Source organism: Pseudophryne corroboree, chromosome 4 (assembly GCF_028390025.1).
Source record: "Pseudophryne corroboree isolate aPseCor3 chromosome 4, aPseCor3.hap2, whole genome shotgun sequence".
Classification (NCBI taxonomy): domain Eukaryota; kingdom Metazoa; phylum Chordata; class Amphibia; order Anura; family Myobatrachidae; genus Pseudophryne; species Pseudophryne corroboree.
The window spans coordinates 718,847,386-718,864,125 of record NC_086447.1 but is presented as its reverse complement, the minus strand read 5'-3'; the positions used below and the strand labels follow the sequence as shown (position 1 = coordinate 718,864,125).

At 47.1% G+C, this 16,740-nt stretch overlaps 1 protein-coding gene across 2 annotated transcripts in view; it reads right to left on the bottom strand.

Moving 5' to 3' along the window:
* SLC30A6 (solute carrier family 30 member 6) overlaps positions 1–16,740 on the bottom strand; it is a 146,445-nt gene that overhangs the window by 89,701 nt on the left and 40,004 nt on the right. For both annotated transcript variants that reach the window (XM_063918028.1, XM_063918029.1), the window contains exons 2-3: positions 14,103–14,189; positions 11,802–11,886 (exon numbers count right to left, since the gene is read on the bottom strand). In XM_063918028.1, coding sequence (XP_063774098.1) covers positions 11,802–11,886; positions 14,103–14,189 — 172 coding nt within the window. The remainder of the gene's footprint in view (positions 1–11,801; positions 11,887–14,102; positions 14,190–16,740) is intronic.

The following is a 16,740-nucleotide window of genomic DNA, read 5'->3' as shown; positions in this document are numbered from 1 at the left end:
AGCAATAACTATATACAAGCATTGCAGAAGAAGTCCGCACTTGGGACGGGCGCCCAGCATCCACTACGGACTACGAGAAATAGATTTACCGGTAAGTAAAATCTTATTTTCTCTAACGTCCTAGTGGATGCTAGGGACTCCGTAAGGACCATGGGGATTATACCAAAGCTCCCAAACGGGCGGGAGAGTGCGGATGATTCTGCAGCAACGAAAGAGCAAACACAAGGTCCTCCTCAGCCAGGGTATCAAACTTGTAAAACCTTGCAAAAGTGTTCGAACCTGACCAAGTAGCTGCTCGGCAAAGCTGTAATGCCGAGACCCCTCGGGCAGCCGCCCAAGAAGAGCCCACCTTCCTTGTGTAGTGGGCTCTTACTGATTTTGGAAGCGGCAATCCAGCCGCAGAATGATCCTGCTGAATCGTGTTACAGATCCAGCGAGCAATAGTTTGCTTTGAAGCGGGAGCACCCAGCTTGTTGGGTGCATACAGGATAAACAGCGACTCAGTTTTCCTGACTCTAGCCGTTCTGGCTACATAAACCTTCAAAGCCCTGACTACATCTAGTAACTCGGAATCCTCCAAGTCACGAGTAGCCACAGGCACCACAATAGGTTGGTTCATATGAAAAGATGACACCACTTTTGGCAGAAATTGTGGACGGGTCCGAAATTCTGCCCTGTCCATATGGAAAAACCAGATAGGGGCTTTTATGTGACAAAGCTGCTAATTCTGACACACGCCTAGCTGAAGCCAAGGCTAATAGCATGACCACCTTCCACGTGAGAAATTTTAACTCCACGATTTTAAGTGGCTCAAACCAGTGTGACTTCAGGAAACTCAACACCACGTTAAGATCCCAAGGTGCCACTGGAGGCACAAAAGGGGGCTGAACATGCAGCACTCCCTTTACAACGTCTGAACTTCAAGAAGAGAAGCCAGTTCTTTTTGAAAGAAAATGGATAGGGCCGAAATCTGGACCTTAATGGAACCCAATTTAAGGCCCCAAGTCACTCCCGACTGTAGGAAGTGAAGGAAAACGGCCCAGCTGGAATTCCTCCGTAGGGGCATTCCTGGCCTCACACCAAGCAACATATTTTCGCCATATACGGTGATAATGTTGAGCCGTCACATCCTTCCTAGCCTCTATCAGCGTAGGAATAACCTCATCCGGAATGCCTTTACCTGCTAGGATCCGGCGTTCAACCGCCATGCCGTCAAACGCAGCCGCGGTAAGTCTAGGAACAGACAGGGCCTCTGTTGCACAAGTCCTGTCTTAGAGGCAGAGGCCACGGGTCCTCTGTGAGCATTTCTTGCAGATCTGGATACCAAGTCCTTCTTGGCCAATCCGGAACAAAGTATTGTTCTCACTCCTCTTTTCCTTATGATTCTCAGCACCTTGGGTATGAGAGGTAGAGGAGGAAATACATAGACCGACGGGAACACCCACGGTGTCACCAGTGCGTCCACAGCTATCGCCTGAGGGTCTCTTGACCTGGCGCAATATCTCTGCAGCTTTTTGTTGAGGCGGGATGCCATCATGTGCACCTGTGGCAGTTCCCACCGACTTGCAATCTGCATGAAGACTTCTTGATGAAGTCCCCACTCTCCCGGGTGGAGGTCGTGCCTACTGAGGAAGTCTGCTTCCCAGTTGTCCACTCCCGGAATGAACACTGCTGACAGTGCGTTTACATGATTCTCCGCCCAGCGAAGAATTCTGGTGGCGTTTACATCGCCACCCCGCTCCTTGCGCCGCCTTGGCGGTTTACATGAGCCACTGCGGTGATATTGTCTGACTGAATCAGAACCGGTTGGGGCGTTGTATATGGCCCTTAGTTCCAGGATATTGATGTGAAGGCAAGTCTCCTGCCTTGACCACAGCCCTTAGAAATTTCTTCCCTGTGTGACTGCCCCCCACCCTCGGAGGCTTGCATCCGTGGTCACCAGGACCCAGTCCTGAATGCCGAATCTGCGACCTTCGAGAAGGTGAGCACTCTGCAGCCACCACAGGAGAGGCCCTGGGGGATAGGGTGATTAATCTGAAGATGTGATCCGGACCACTTGTCCAGTAAGTCCCATTGGACGGTCCTCGCATGGAACCTGCCGAAGGGAATGGCCTCGTATGATGCCACCCTCCTTCCCAGGACTCGAGTGCACTGACACCTGTTTTGGTTTTAATAGATTCCTGACCAGTGTCACGAACTCCTGAGCTCTCTCTATCGGGAGATAAACCCTTTTCTGGTCTGTGTCTATGATCATGCCTAGAAGAGGCAGATGAGCTGTAGGAACCAACTGCGACTTTGGAATATATAGAATCCAGCCGTGTTGCCGTTACACTTCCAGAGAAAGCGATACGCTGTTCAGCAACTGCTCTCTTGATCTCGCTTTTATGAGGAGATCGTCCAAGTACGTGATAATAGTGACACCTTGCTTTCGCAGGAGCACCATCATTTCCGCCATTACCTTGGTGAATAATCTCAAGGCCGTGGAGAGACCAAACGGCAACGTCTGAAATTGGTAATGACAATCCCGTACCGCAATCTTGAGGTACGCCTGATGAGGTGGATAAATGGGGACATGAAGGTATGCATCCTTTATGTCCCGAGTCACCATAAAATCTCCCCCTTTTAGGCTTGCAATGACCGCTCTTAGCGATTCCATCTTGAACTTGAACCTTTTCAGGTATATGTTCAGGGATTTTAAATTCAATATGGGTCTGACCGAACCGTCTGGTTTCAGGACTACAACATGGTCGAATAATAACCCCCTCCTTGTTGAAGGAGGGGAACCTTGACCACCACCTGTTGAAGATACAATTTGTAAATTGCAGTTAACACGGTTTCCCTCTCGTGGGGGGAAGTCGGCAGGGCCGTCGGTGAGAGGACATCTTCTCAAAATCCAGCTTGTATCCTTGAGACACAATATCTATTGCCCAGGGATCTAACATGGAGTGAACCCACTTGTGGCTGAACTTACGAAGGCGTGCCCCCACCGGGCCTAGCTCCGCCTGTGGAGCCCCAGCGACATGCGGTGGATTTTTGTAGAGGCCGGGGAGGACTTCTGTTCCTGGGAACTAGCTGTGTTGTGCAGCTTCTTTCCTCTGCCCCCGTCTCTGGCAAGAAAGGACGCACCTCGGACTTTCTTGTTTCTTTATTAGAAAAGCTGCATTTGATAATGTCATGCTTTCCTAGGCTGTGCAGGAATATAAGGCAAAATATCAGAATTACCAGCTATAGCTGTGGAGACCAGGTCCGAGAACCCTTCTCCCCACAATCCTCAGCCTTCCATAAGCCTCTTAAATCGGCATCATCTGTCCATTGCATATTTTACAGGACACGTCAAGCAGAAATCGACATAGCTTTGACTCTAGGACCCAGTATACTCATGCCTCTTTGGGCATGTTTTATATATACATATCTCTTAAGACAGCATCTTTAATATATATATATATATATATATATATATATATATATATATATATATATATATATATATACATATACATACATATGTATATCTATATACATACTAGGGTCTCAATCTCTGCTGATAAGGTACCTGTCCACGCTGCCACAGCGCTATAAACCCATGCCGACACAATCGCCGGTCTGAGTAGTGTACCAGAATGTGCACGCTATCTGCAGGATCCCTGAGAATAGCTGTTACGTCAGGGCTACCTTTTGGGCAAACGTGACACCCTAGGGGAAGATTCCAATCATATCCTGGCCCTAGTGGGGAAAGGATACTGCCTGAGAATTCTTTGTGGGAAACTGCAGTCTCTTGTCTGGAGATTCCTGCTCTTTTTTTCATGAGAGGAGGGAAATTTACCTCAGCTTTCTTCCCCTTAAACATGTGTACCCTTGTGTCAGGGACAGATGAGTCATCCGTGATATGCAAATCATCTTTTATTACAATAATCATATATTGAATACTTTTCTGCCATTTTGGCTGTAACTTTGCATTATCGTAGTCGACACTGGAGTCAACCTCCGTGTCGATATCAGTGTCTATTATTTTGGATAGTGAGCATTGAGAGACTCTGAAGGTCTCTGCGACATAGGGACAGACATGGGTAGATTCCCTGTCTGTTCTATAATCTTTTGTGCAATAAATTTACCTCAGCACTTTATTTCACATATCCAATCAGGTGTCAGCGTTGTCGACGGAGACACCCCTCACACACACATTTGCTCCATCTCCTCCTTAGGGGAGCCTTTTACCTCAGACATGTCGACACACACGTACCGACACACCACACACTCAGGGAATGCTCATCTGAAGACAATTCCCCCATAAGCCCCTTTGGAGAGACAGAGAGAGAGTATGCCAGCACACACCCCAGCGCTATTAACCCAGGAATAACACAGTAACTTAATGTTAACCCAGTAGCTGCTGTTTATAATAAGATTTTACTTACCGATAAATCTATTTCTCGTAGTCCGTAGTGGATGCTGGGGACTCCGTAAGGACCATGGGGATATAGCGGCTCCGCAGGAGACAGGGCACAATAATAAAAGCTTTAGGATCAGGTGGTGTGCACTGGCTCCTCCCCCTATGACCCTCCTCCAAGCCTCAGTTAGGATACTGTGCCCGGACGAGCGTGCATAATAAGGAAGGATATTGAATCCCGGGTAAGACTCATACCAGCCACACCAATTACACCGTACAACCTGTGATCTGAACCCAGTTAACAGTATGATAACAACGAAGGAGCCTCTGACAAGATGACTCACAACAAGAATAACCCGATTTTTGTAACAATAACTATGTACAAGTATTGCAGACAATCCGCACTTGGGATGGGCGCCCAGCATCCACTACGGACTACGAGAAATAGATTTATCGGTAAGTAAAATCTTATTTTCTCTGACGTCCTAGTGGATGCTGGGGACTCCGTAAGGACCATGGGGATTATACCAAAGCTCCCAAACGGGCGGGAGAGTGCGGATGACCCTGCAGCACCGAATGAGAGACTCCATGTCCTCCTCAGCCAGGGTATCAAATTTGTAGAATTTAGCAAACGTGTTTGCCCCTGACCAAGTAACTGCTCGGCAAAGTTGTAAAGCCGAGACCCCTCGGGCAGTCGCCCAAGATGAGCCCCCTTCCTTTTGGAATGGGCTTTTACAGATTTTGGCTGTGGCAGGCCTGCCACAGAATGTGTAAACTGAATTGTATTACAAATCCAGCGAGCAATCGTCTGCTTAGAAGCAGGAGCACCCATCTTGTTGGGTGCATACAGGCTAAACAGCGAGTCAGATTTTCTGACTCCAGCCGTCCTGGAAACATATTTTTCAGGGCCCTGACAACGTCAAGTAACTTGGAGTCCTCCAAGTCCCTAGTACCCGCAGGTACCACAATAGGTTGGTTCATGAAAAACAGAAAACACCTTAAGGAGAAATTGAGGACGAGTCCTCAATTCTGCCCTGTCAGAATGAAAAATTAAGTAAGGGCTTTATATATGATAAAGCCGCCAATTCTGACACACGCCTGGCTGAAGCCAGGGCTAATAGCATCGTCACCTTCCATGTGAGATATTTTAAGTCCACAGTGGTGAGTGGTTCAAGCCAATGTGACTTTAGGAAACTCAAAACAACATTGAGATCCCAAGGTGCCACTGGGGCACAAAATGAGGCTGTATATGCAGTACCCCTTTTACAAACATCTGAACGTCAGGCACTAAAGCCAGTTCTTTCTGGAAGAAATTCGACAGGGCCGAAATTTGAACCTTAATGGACCCTAATTTTAGGCCCATAGACAGTCCTGTTTTCAGGAAATGTAGGAAACGACCCAGTTGGAATTCCTCTGTAGGGGCCTTCTTGGCCTCACACCACGCAACATATCTTCACCAATGCGGTGAAAATGTTTTGCGGTTACATCCTTCCTATCTTTGACCAGGGTAGGTATGACTTCATCTGGAATGCCCTTTCAGGATCCGGCGTTCAACCGCCATGCCGTCAAACGCGGCCGCGGTAAGTCTTGGAACAGACAAGGCCCCTGCTGGAGCAGGTCCTTTCTTAAAGGTAGAGGCCACGGGTCTTCCGTGAACATCTCTTGAAGTTTCGGGTACCAAGTCCTTCTTGGCCAATCCGGAACCACGAGTATCGTTCTTACTCATCTCCCTCTTATGATTCTCAGTACTTTTGGTATGAGAGGCATAGGAGGGAACACATACTCTGACTGGTACACCCACAGTGTTACCAGAGCGTCCACCGCTATTGCCTGAGGGTCCCTTGACCTGGCGCAATATCTGTCTAGTTTGTTGTTCAGGCGGGACGCCATCATGTCCACCTTTGGTTTTTCCCAACGGTTTACAATCATGTGGAAGACTTCCCGATGAAGTCCCCACTCTCCCGGGTAGAGGTCATGCCTGCTGAGGAAGTCTGCTTCCCAGTTTTCCACTCCCGGAATGAACACTGCTGAGAGTGTTATCACATGATTTTTCGCCCAGCGAAGAATCCTTGTAGTTTCTGCCATTTCCCTCCTGCTTCTTGTGCCGCCCTGTTTACGTGGGCGACTGCCGTGATGTTGTCCCACTGGATCAATACCGGCTGACCTTGAAGCAGAGGTCTTGCTAAGCTTAGAGCATTGTAAATTGCCCTTAGCTCCAGTATATTTATGTGGAGAGAAGTCTCCAGACTTGATCACACTCTCTGGAAATTTTTTCCTTGTGTGACTGCTCCCCAGCCACTCAGGCTGGCATCCGTGGTCACCAGGACCCAGTCCTGAATGCCGAATCTGCGGCCCTTTCATAGATGAGCACTCTGCAGCCACCGCAGAAGAAACACCCTTGTCCTTGGAGACAGGGTTATCCGCTGATGCATCTGAAGATGCGATCCGGACCATTTTTCCAGCAGATCCCACGGAAAGGTTCTTGCGTGAAATCTACCGAATGGGATCGCTTTGTAAGAAACCACCATTTTTCACAGGATCCTTGTGCAATGATGCACTGATACTTTTCCTGGTTTTAGGAGGTTCCTGACTAGCTCGGATAACTCCCTGGCTTTCTTCTCCGGGAGAAAACATCCTTTTCTGGACTGTGTCCAGAATCATCCCTAGGAACAGTAGACGTGTCGTCGGAAAAAACTGCGATTTTGGAATATTTAGAATCCACTCGTGCTGTCGTAGAACTACTTAAGATAGTGCTACTCCGACCTCCAACTGTTCTCTGGACCTTGCCTTTATCAGGAAAGCGTCCATATTTCTTTTAAGAAGAATCATCATTTCGGCCATTACCTTGGTAAAGACCCGGGGTGCCGCGGACAATCCAAACGGCAGCGTCTGAACTGATAGTGACCGTTCTGTACCACGAACCTGAGGTACCCTTGGTGAGAAGGCAAATTTGGACATGTAGGTAAGCGTCCCTGATATCCAGTGACACCATATCGTCCCCTTCTTCCTGGTTCGCTATCACTACTCTGAGTGACTCCATCTTGATTTGAACGCTTGTATGTAAGTGTTCAAATATTTCAGATCTCACCGAGCCGTCTGGCTTCAGTACCACAATATAGTGTGGAATAATACCCCTTCCCTTGTTGTAGAAGGGGTACTTTGATTATCACCTGCTGGGAATATAGCCTGTGAATTGTTCCCAATACTGCCTCCCTGTCGGAGGGAGACGTTGGTAAAGCAGACTTCAGGAACTTGTGAGGGGGAGACGTCTCGAATTTCCAATGTACACCTGGGATACTACGTGTAGGATCCAGGAGTCCACTTGTGAGTGAGCCCCCTGCGTGCTGAAACTCTTGAGATGACCCCCTACCGCACCTGAGTCCGCTTGTACTGCCCCAGCGTCATGCTGCGGACTTGGCAGAAGCTGTGGAGGGCTTCTGTTCCTGGGAATGGGCTGCCTGCTGCAGTCTTCTTCCCTTTCCTCTACCCCTGGGCAGATATGACTGGCCCTTTTGCCCGCCTGCCCTTATGGGGACGAAAGGACTGAGACTGAAAAGACTGTGTCCTTTTCTGCTGAGATGTGACTTGGGGTAACAAAAGGTGGATTTTTCAGCTGTTGCCATGGCCACCAGGTCCGATGGACCGCCCCTTTATACGGCAATACTTCCATGTGCCGTCTGGAATCTGCATCACCTGACCACTGTCGTGTCTTCGTCTGGCAGATATGGACATCACATTTACTCTTGATGCCAGAATGCAAATATCCCTCTGCGCATCTCGCATATATAGAAATGCATCTATAGTCAATAAAATCTTGTCCCTGTCAAGGGTATCAATATTTTCAGTCAGGAAATCCGACCAAGCCCCCTCAGCGCTGCACATCCAGGCTGAGGCGATTGCTGGTCGTAGTATAACACCAGTATGTGTGTATATACTTTTAGGATATTTTTCAGCTTCCTATCAGCTGGCTCCTTGAGGGCTGCCGTATCTGGAGACGGTAACGCCCCTTGTTTTTATAAGCGTGTGAGCGCCTTATCCACCCTAAGGTGTGTTTCCCAACTCGCCCTAACTTCTGGCGGGAAAGGGTATACCGCCAATAATTTTCTATCGGAGGAAACCCACGTATCATCACACACTTCATTTAATTTATCTGATTCAGGAAAAACTACAAGTAGTTTATTCACACCCTACATAATACCCTTATTTGTGGTACTTGTAGTATCAGAAATATGTAACACCTCCTTCATTGCCCTTAACATGAAACGTGTGGCCCTAAAGGAAAATACGTTTGTTTATTCACCGTCGACACTGGAGTCAGTGTCCGTGTCTGTGTCTGTGTCAACCGACTGAGGTAAATGGGCGTTTTTACAAGCCCCTGACGGTGTCTGAGACGCCTGGACAGGTACTAATTTGTTTGCCGGCCGTCTCATGTCGTCAACCGACCTTGCAGCGTGTTGACATTATCACGTAATTCCTAAATAAGCCATCCATTCCAGTGTCGACTCCCTAGAGAGTGACATCACCAATACAGGCAATTTTCTCCGCCTCCTCACCAACATCGTCCTCCTACATGTCGACACACACGTACCGACACACAGCACACACACAGGGAATGCTCTGATAGAGGACAGGACCCCACTAGCCCTTTGGGGAGACAGAGGGAGAGTTTGCCAGCACACACCAAAAACGCTATAATTATACAGGGACAACCCCTTATACAAGTGTTTTCCCTTATAGCATTTTTATATATATGTAATCATATCGCCAAATAAGTGCCCCCCCTCTCTGTTTTAACCCTGTTTCTGTAGTGCAGTGCAGGGGAGAGCCTGGGAGCCTTCCTCACAGCAGAGCTGAGCAGGAAAATGGCGCCGTGTGCTGAGGAGAATAGGCCCCGCCCCCTTTTCGGCGGGCTCTTCTCCCGGAGTTTGTGAGATCTGGCAGGGGTTAAATACATCCATATAGCCTCAAGGGCTATATGTGATGTATTTTAGCCATAAAAAGGTATTATACATTGCTGCCCAGGGCGCCCCCCCCAGCGCCCTGCACCCTCAGTGACAGTTGGTGACTGTTGGTGAAGTGTGCTGACAACAATGGCGCACAGCTGCAGTGCTGTGCGCTACCTTATGAAGACTGAAAGTCTTCTGCCGCCTGTTTCTGGACCTCTTCAACTTCGGCATCTGCAAGGGGGGTCGGCGGCACGGCTCCGGGACGAACCCCAGGGTGAGACCTGTGTTCCGACTCCCTCTGGAGCTAATGGTGTCCAGTAGCCTAAGAAGCAAATCCATCCTGCACGCAGGTGAGTTTACTTCTCTCCCCTAAGTCCCTCGTAGCAGTGAGCCTGTTGCCAGCAGGTCTCACTGAAAGAAAAAAACCTAACTTAAACTTTTATTCTAAGCAGCTCAGGAGAGCCACCTAGATTGCACCCTTCTCGGCCGGGCACAAAAATCTAACTGAGGCTTGGAGGAGGGTCATAGGGGGAGGAGCCAGTGCACACCACCTGATCCTAAAGCTTTTATTATTGTGCCCTGTCTCCTGCGGAGCCGCTATATCCCCATGGTCCTTACGGAGTCCCCAGCATCCACTAGGACGTCAGAGAAATTGATTTTTGCGCCTAATTATGTGCTTCCCCTCTCTTTTTACCCTCTTCTACCATGTAACTGCAGGGGAGAGACTGGGTCGCTTCCTCTCAGCGGTGCTGTGGAGAAAAAACATGGCGCTGGTGAGTGCTGAGGAAGAAGCCCCGCCCCCTCAGCGGCGGGCTTCTGTCCCGCGAGTTTGTGTAAAATAATGGCGGGGGCTCATGCATATATACAGTGCCCAACTGTATATATGCTGCTTTTGCCAAGAGGTCTCTAATTGCTGCCGCCGCCCCCCCTGCGTCCTGCACCCTACTGTGACCGGAGTGTGTGGGTTTAATGTGAGAGCAATGGCGCACAGCTGCAGACTGGAGTCTTCTGCCGCCGCTTTTGACGTCTTCTTGCTTCTCATGCCGGCTTCTGGCTCTGCGAGGGGGACGGCAGCGCGGCTCTGGGATCGGACGACCACGAGTGCGTTCCTGTGTTCGATCCCTCTGGAGCTAATGGTGTCCAGTAGCCTAAGAAGCATGACCTATCCGCAGTTAGTAGGGCTGCTTCTCTCCCCTCAGTCCCACGTAGCAGAGAGTCTGTTGCCAGCAGCTCTCTCTGAAAATAAAAAAATCCTAACAAAATACTTTCTATTTAGCAAGCTCAGGAGAGCTCACTAAGGTGCACCCAGCTCGTCCGGGCACAGATTCTAACTAAGGTCTGGAGGAGGGTCATAGAGGGAGGAGCCAGAACACACCAGAATCCAAATTCTTTCTTAAAGTGCCCTGTCTCCTGCGGAGCCCGTCTATTCCCCATGGTCCTTACGGAGTCCCCAGCATCCACTAGGACGTTAGAGAAAAGCAAAATTAATAATCACTTGCCTGAATAATGAGGAGAGTTATAGATAAGCGGTTACAGATAAGGCTGGGAAGTGCACTGAAAACTGAACAAATAATCTGTGACAGAATGTGCTTGAGTGGACAGGCAGAAGAGTGGGAGGAGAAGATGGTCAAGATTTCAGGTTTACATTTGGCATAAAATTAAGAAAAACTGCCAGAGGTTGCAGAAAAGGAATATGGGTGTTGTTGAAACAATAATGGTTGGAGGGGTTACTGTGGGAGGAAAGAGACGAGACTTAAATGTATGAATAGGCATTTCGGGTTATAGGCTGGAACAGGAATGAGGGTGTGGAAATAGTCCATAGCATATAGAAGGGAATGGAAGAGAGCAGAATATTTCTGGAAGTCAGGAGACGAACAAGACTTTTTCCAGAGACATTCTACGTTGTGGCAGAGTTTGTGTTTCTTTAATGCGCCACAGATGAGATCATAGTTAACGCAAAGAGAAAAGAATACCGAGTACTGACAGATCGGGACAGGAGAACATAGACAACTGGGAAATGAGCTATTGCAAAGTGGTGAAAAAATGCTGAAAACAAATTGAACTGAGATTTCTGTGAGTATTAGGAGGCTTGGTTGAGCAAAGAAGTTGAAGTGGTGAAAGAGAAGTTGCAGGTGATTAGGTGATGGTCTGATGAAACTAGAAATTGCCTAATAAATGTATACCCACCAACTGCATATAACTTACACACTAGGAGAGGTATCCAATTAGCCGCGGTAACATGGCTAACAGGATATCCCCCTAGATGCTCTCCAAACAAAAGCATAAATTACTTTCAAATTAATTTATTAGTCATACATGAACCTTGTGTGAATGACTGTACTTGTGAAGGGGTGGAGGGGGATGGAGTATGTGTTTGGATTGAGAAAAATAGGTTAGGACTTGAAACAGATGCTCCAAGATAAATTAATGTTTTACAGACATAAAATAACTGTGTAGAGCTAATCACATACCCATACTGTTTGTAGAACTGCACCACGTCAGCAAGAATCCTGTACAGACCACATTTATTGCACCAAACAGCAAAATCTTCCATGACTGAAAATAGAAATCAGAACGCAGTTTAAACAGTATGACAGGTAGAGGATCACATCCAAGTACTGCTTTGTATACAAATGACAATTTGCAGCTGGATGAACATGGGACAGATGTATTAAGTCTGGAGAAGTGAGAAAGCAGTGATAAGTGGAAGGTGATAACACACCAGCCAATCATTACGGGTTTGAAAAATGACAGTTAGGAGCTGATTGGCTGGTGCGTTATCACCTTCCACTTATCACTGCTTTATCACTTCTCCTGGCTTAATACATCTGCCCCACAATTGGGCTTTGGCCCGTAGTGAGTGTGTGTAGTTGGATTTGTGCATATGTAAAGATATAGCTGATTTCAGATGATTCTCATACACCAGGTATAGAGCTGGTTCAAGAGAAGGCTGAGAATGATGATGGTTATTTGAACAGACATGACTAGGGCCATAGTGAAAGTTTAGATGCGTACAATCTGCAAACAGATGAGTATCTGCATTTAGTTCCATGCATGCAGTGAGTGTAAGTCCGCCTAACTGGCATGCAACTCTGAATCAAAACGCCTGAATGCGACAGGAAAATGAATAATAAAATCTTGCTGTGAATTAGCCCTAATAAGGCATTTTAAATAAATGGTAGATAATTCCATCTTAGTCCTGCAACTAGAATACTGTAGTACACACTATGTAACAGAGGTGTACCATCAATTTATGGTCTGCTGTCTCATAAAAGGTCAGCCAACAAAATATCAACATTTTATAACAAGAGAGGAGTCGTCTAAACTGATCACCTAAAATTTGACACACTAGACGGCACGCTGTGTACTTTACGATGAAGCATTTTAGATAAATTGTTAACAATCATTAAAAAAATATTGAATTTATTAAAAAATGTATAAACTGCATCAGTCCAGTGCCTTTCCTAGCTGTCTGTCTAATGCAATGTCTATGTAAGGCAGCCTGCAGCATTCCCAATGTAAATTGCCAAGTGCTAGTATGTGAACACATGATTCAGGATCTATTATCCCAACGATTGCTCTAATGTCAGGGGCAGATGTATTAACCTGGAGATGGCATAAGGAAGTGATAAACCAGTGAAAAAATGCAAGGTGATACACGCACCAGCCAATCAACTCCTAACTGTTAATTTACATATTGCAGCTGATTGGTTGGTGCGTGTATCACCTTGCATTTTTTCACTGGTTTATCACTACCTTATGCCTTCTCCAGGTTAATACATCTGCCCCTCAGTGAGCTGTGCATGTACTCGTTACAGTAAGGTCACACCACAATCAGGGCCTGATTCTGGAGACGGTGGCGACTGGGAGGTGGCTAGTAGTGCGGTCCATTCAGTGGGCGTGTTATGGGAGTGTTGCAGGCATGTTAACGCAAGCAGCTGCATTCACAGAAGCTTGACCGCTCACATAGGAGACCATACTCGACAGAGAAACAGCACCTGCCATAGAGCTGATGCAAGTTTCAATGGTGCGACCAATGGTGGTGTATAGGAATGCACCAATCGGTATTACAGCATGCACGCTTCTAAAAGTGGGTATCTCAGTCCTTGCACATCTGGACTGAGGAAAGGAGTTTCTATCGCATTTGCATAAACTTGCAGACGGGCAGGGGCGTCACTGGGGTCAGTGACAACTGGTGCACTAGTAAACCCCCTCTGCTTGCACACAAAAAGGGTGTATGGCATCATAGAAAGGGGGCATGGTCTCGCTGCCAGACTGACGTTTTCATCACTTTGGAGGCATGTCCAGCATTCCCGGAGATGCTGAACTGCACCCGGAGATGATGGACTGCGCCTGGAGATGATGGACTGCACTCGGAGATAATGGGCTGCGCCTGGAGATTCGTCTGACTGCACTGCCGTCTCCTAAACTGTGACAGGAACTGAGAGCTAAACGTAATGTCACAGTGCATCACCCGGCTCCTGCTCATGGTCCATTGAGCCTCAACGTGTCCTGACATGGCATTTACTTCATATCAAAATGTCATTTTACTGTATCCTAGCAATGCACAACGTCACTAAATGGATAATACACCATCCTTTATATTCATATAGCTTATACATTTTCAAATTAGAAAACTAAGAAAAAGCATTATATTGTAATGGTTTCTCAGTGACCATAAGCTCTGTATAACAGGACTATAAGATGAATAATAATTCTGCACACCAATATCCTTGTTCTTCCAAACTCATGGGGTCGTAGTATCTACTTACTCTGCGATCTGCTGCCACCAGTCGAAACTCCTGCGTCAACTTGCCCAAAAGAGAACGCTGTGTCTTCCGAAAAAGATATATGGTCCCCTTTATTAAAGGAATTAAACACATAGAAAAGATTACAATTACATTTACTGATTATTTAGAAAACTTAACATACAGATGTGTCCTCATACATCTAGTCTCAATACACCATGCAGCACAATATGCCTGGCGTGAGTGGGCCACCAGGTCCCATGCGATTCTGTTAGCTTTGGGCATCTTTTTTGGTTACTAGGACGCACCAGGAGACTGTTCTGATTAATTTGATATGCGACACTTGTATATCTGTTTGCAATTGAGTTTCTAGATGTAAAATATGCAGAGATTTAGATTTGGGTGGTTTATATTGTTTCTGTGCAGGTTAAATACTGCATGCTTTTGCATGTAGCACACAAATGTTAGACAGCTTTATTTTTATTGCAATTTAGATTTCAGTTTAAACACACCCCCATCCAAATCTAACTCTTTCTGCACGTTACATCTGCCCATCCTACAGTGCAACATGGTTTTGCCCAGTTGCGTGCTTTTTTGCTTTGCCTACAAACCTATAGCAGGCCCAAAGTTCGCAAGGAAATCCATTAGCCTTCAAACACAACCATCATCAGTTTTTGGTAAGATACCAAAATAATTACAAGTCACACGAAATACAAATTAAAATAAGAATTTACTTACCGATAATTCTATTTCTCGGAGTCCGTAGTGGATGCTGGGGTTCCTGAAAGGACCATGGGGAATAGCGGCTCCGCAGGAGACAGGGCACAAAAAAGTAAAGCTTTACTAGGTCAGGTGGTGTGCACTGGCTCCTCCCCCTATGACCCTCCTCCAGACTCCAGTTAGGTACTGTGCCCGGACGAGCATACACAATAAGGGAGGCATTTTGAATCCCGGGTAAGACTCATACCAGCCACACCAATCACACCGTACAACTTGTGATCTAAACCCAGTTAACAGTATGACAACAGAAAGGGCCTCTTAAAGATGGCTCCTTAACAATAACCCGAATTAGTTAACAATAACTATGTACAAGTATTGCAGATAATCCGCACTTGGGATGGGCGCCCAGCATCCACTACGGACTCCGAGAAATAGAATTATCGGTAAGTAAATTCTTATTTTCTCTATCGTCCTAAGTGGATGCTGGGGTTCCTGAAAGGACCATGGGGATTATACCAAAGCTCCCAAACGGGCGGGAGAGTGCGGATGACTCTGCAGCACCGAATGAGAGAACTCCAGGTCCTCCTTTGCCAGGGTATCAAATTTGTAAAATTTTACAAACGTGTTCTCCCCCGACCACGTAGCTGCTCGGCAGAGTTGTAATGCCGAGACCCCTCGGGCAGCCGCCCAAGATGAGCCCACCTTCCTTGTGGAGTGGGCTTTTACAGTTTTAGGCTGTGGCAGGCCTGCCACAGAATGTGCAAGTTGAATTGTGTTACAAATCCAACGAGCAATCGACTGCTTAGAAGCAGGTGCGCCCAACTTGTTGGGTGCATACAATATAAACAGCGAGTCAGATTTTCTGACTCCAGCCGTCCTTGCAATGTATATTTTTAAGGCTCTGACAACGTCCAACAACTTGGAGTCCTCCAAGTCGCTAGTGGCCGCAGGCACCACAATAGGTTGGTTCAGATGAAATGCTGATACCACTTTAGGGAGAAAATGCGGACGAGTCCGCAGTTCTGCCCTATCCGAATGGAAGATTAGATAAGGACTTTTATAAGATAAAGCCGCCAATTCAGATACTCTCCTGGCAGAGGCCAGGGCTAGTAACATAGTCACTTTCAATGTGAGATATTTCAAATCCACCTTTTTCAATGGTTCAAACCAATGGGATTTGAGGAAATCTAAAACTACATTTAGATCCCACGGTGCCACCGGAGGCACCACAGGAGGCTGTATATGCAGTACTCCCTTGACAAAAGTCTGGACCTCAGGGACAGAGGCCAATTCTTTTTGGAAGAATATTGACAGGGCCGAAATTTGAACCTTAATGGATCCCAATTTGAGACCCATAGATAATCCTGATTGCAGGAAATGTAGGAAACGACCCAGTTGGAATTCCTCCGTCGGAACCCTCCGATCCTCGCACCACGCTACATATTTTCGCCAAATGCGGTGATAATGTTTCACGGTGACTTCCTTCCGTGCCTTAATCAAGGTAGGAATGACTTCTTCTGGAATGCCTTTCCCTTTTAGGATCTGGCGTTCAACCGCCATGCCGTCAAACGCAGCCGCGGTAAGTCTTGAAAAAGACAGGGACCCTGCTGTAGCAGGTCCCTTCTCAGAGGTAGAGGCCACGGTTCGTCCGTGAGCATCTCTTGAAGTTCCGGATACCAAGTCCTTCTCGGCCAATCCGGAACCACTAGTATTGTTCTTACTCTTCTTTGCCGTATGATCTTCAATACCTTTGGTATGAGCGGCAGAGGAGGAAACACATACACTGACTGGTACACCCAAGGAGTTACCAGTGCGTCCACAGCTATTGCCTGTGGATCTCTTGACCTGGCGCAATATTTGTCCAGTTTCTTGTTGAGGCGAGACGCCATCATGTCTACAATTGGTCTTTCCCAACGGTCTATTAACATGTTGAAGACTTCTG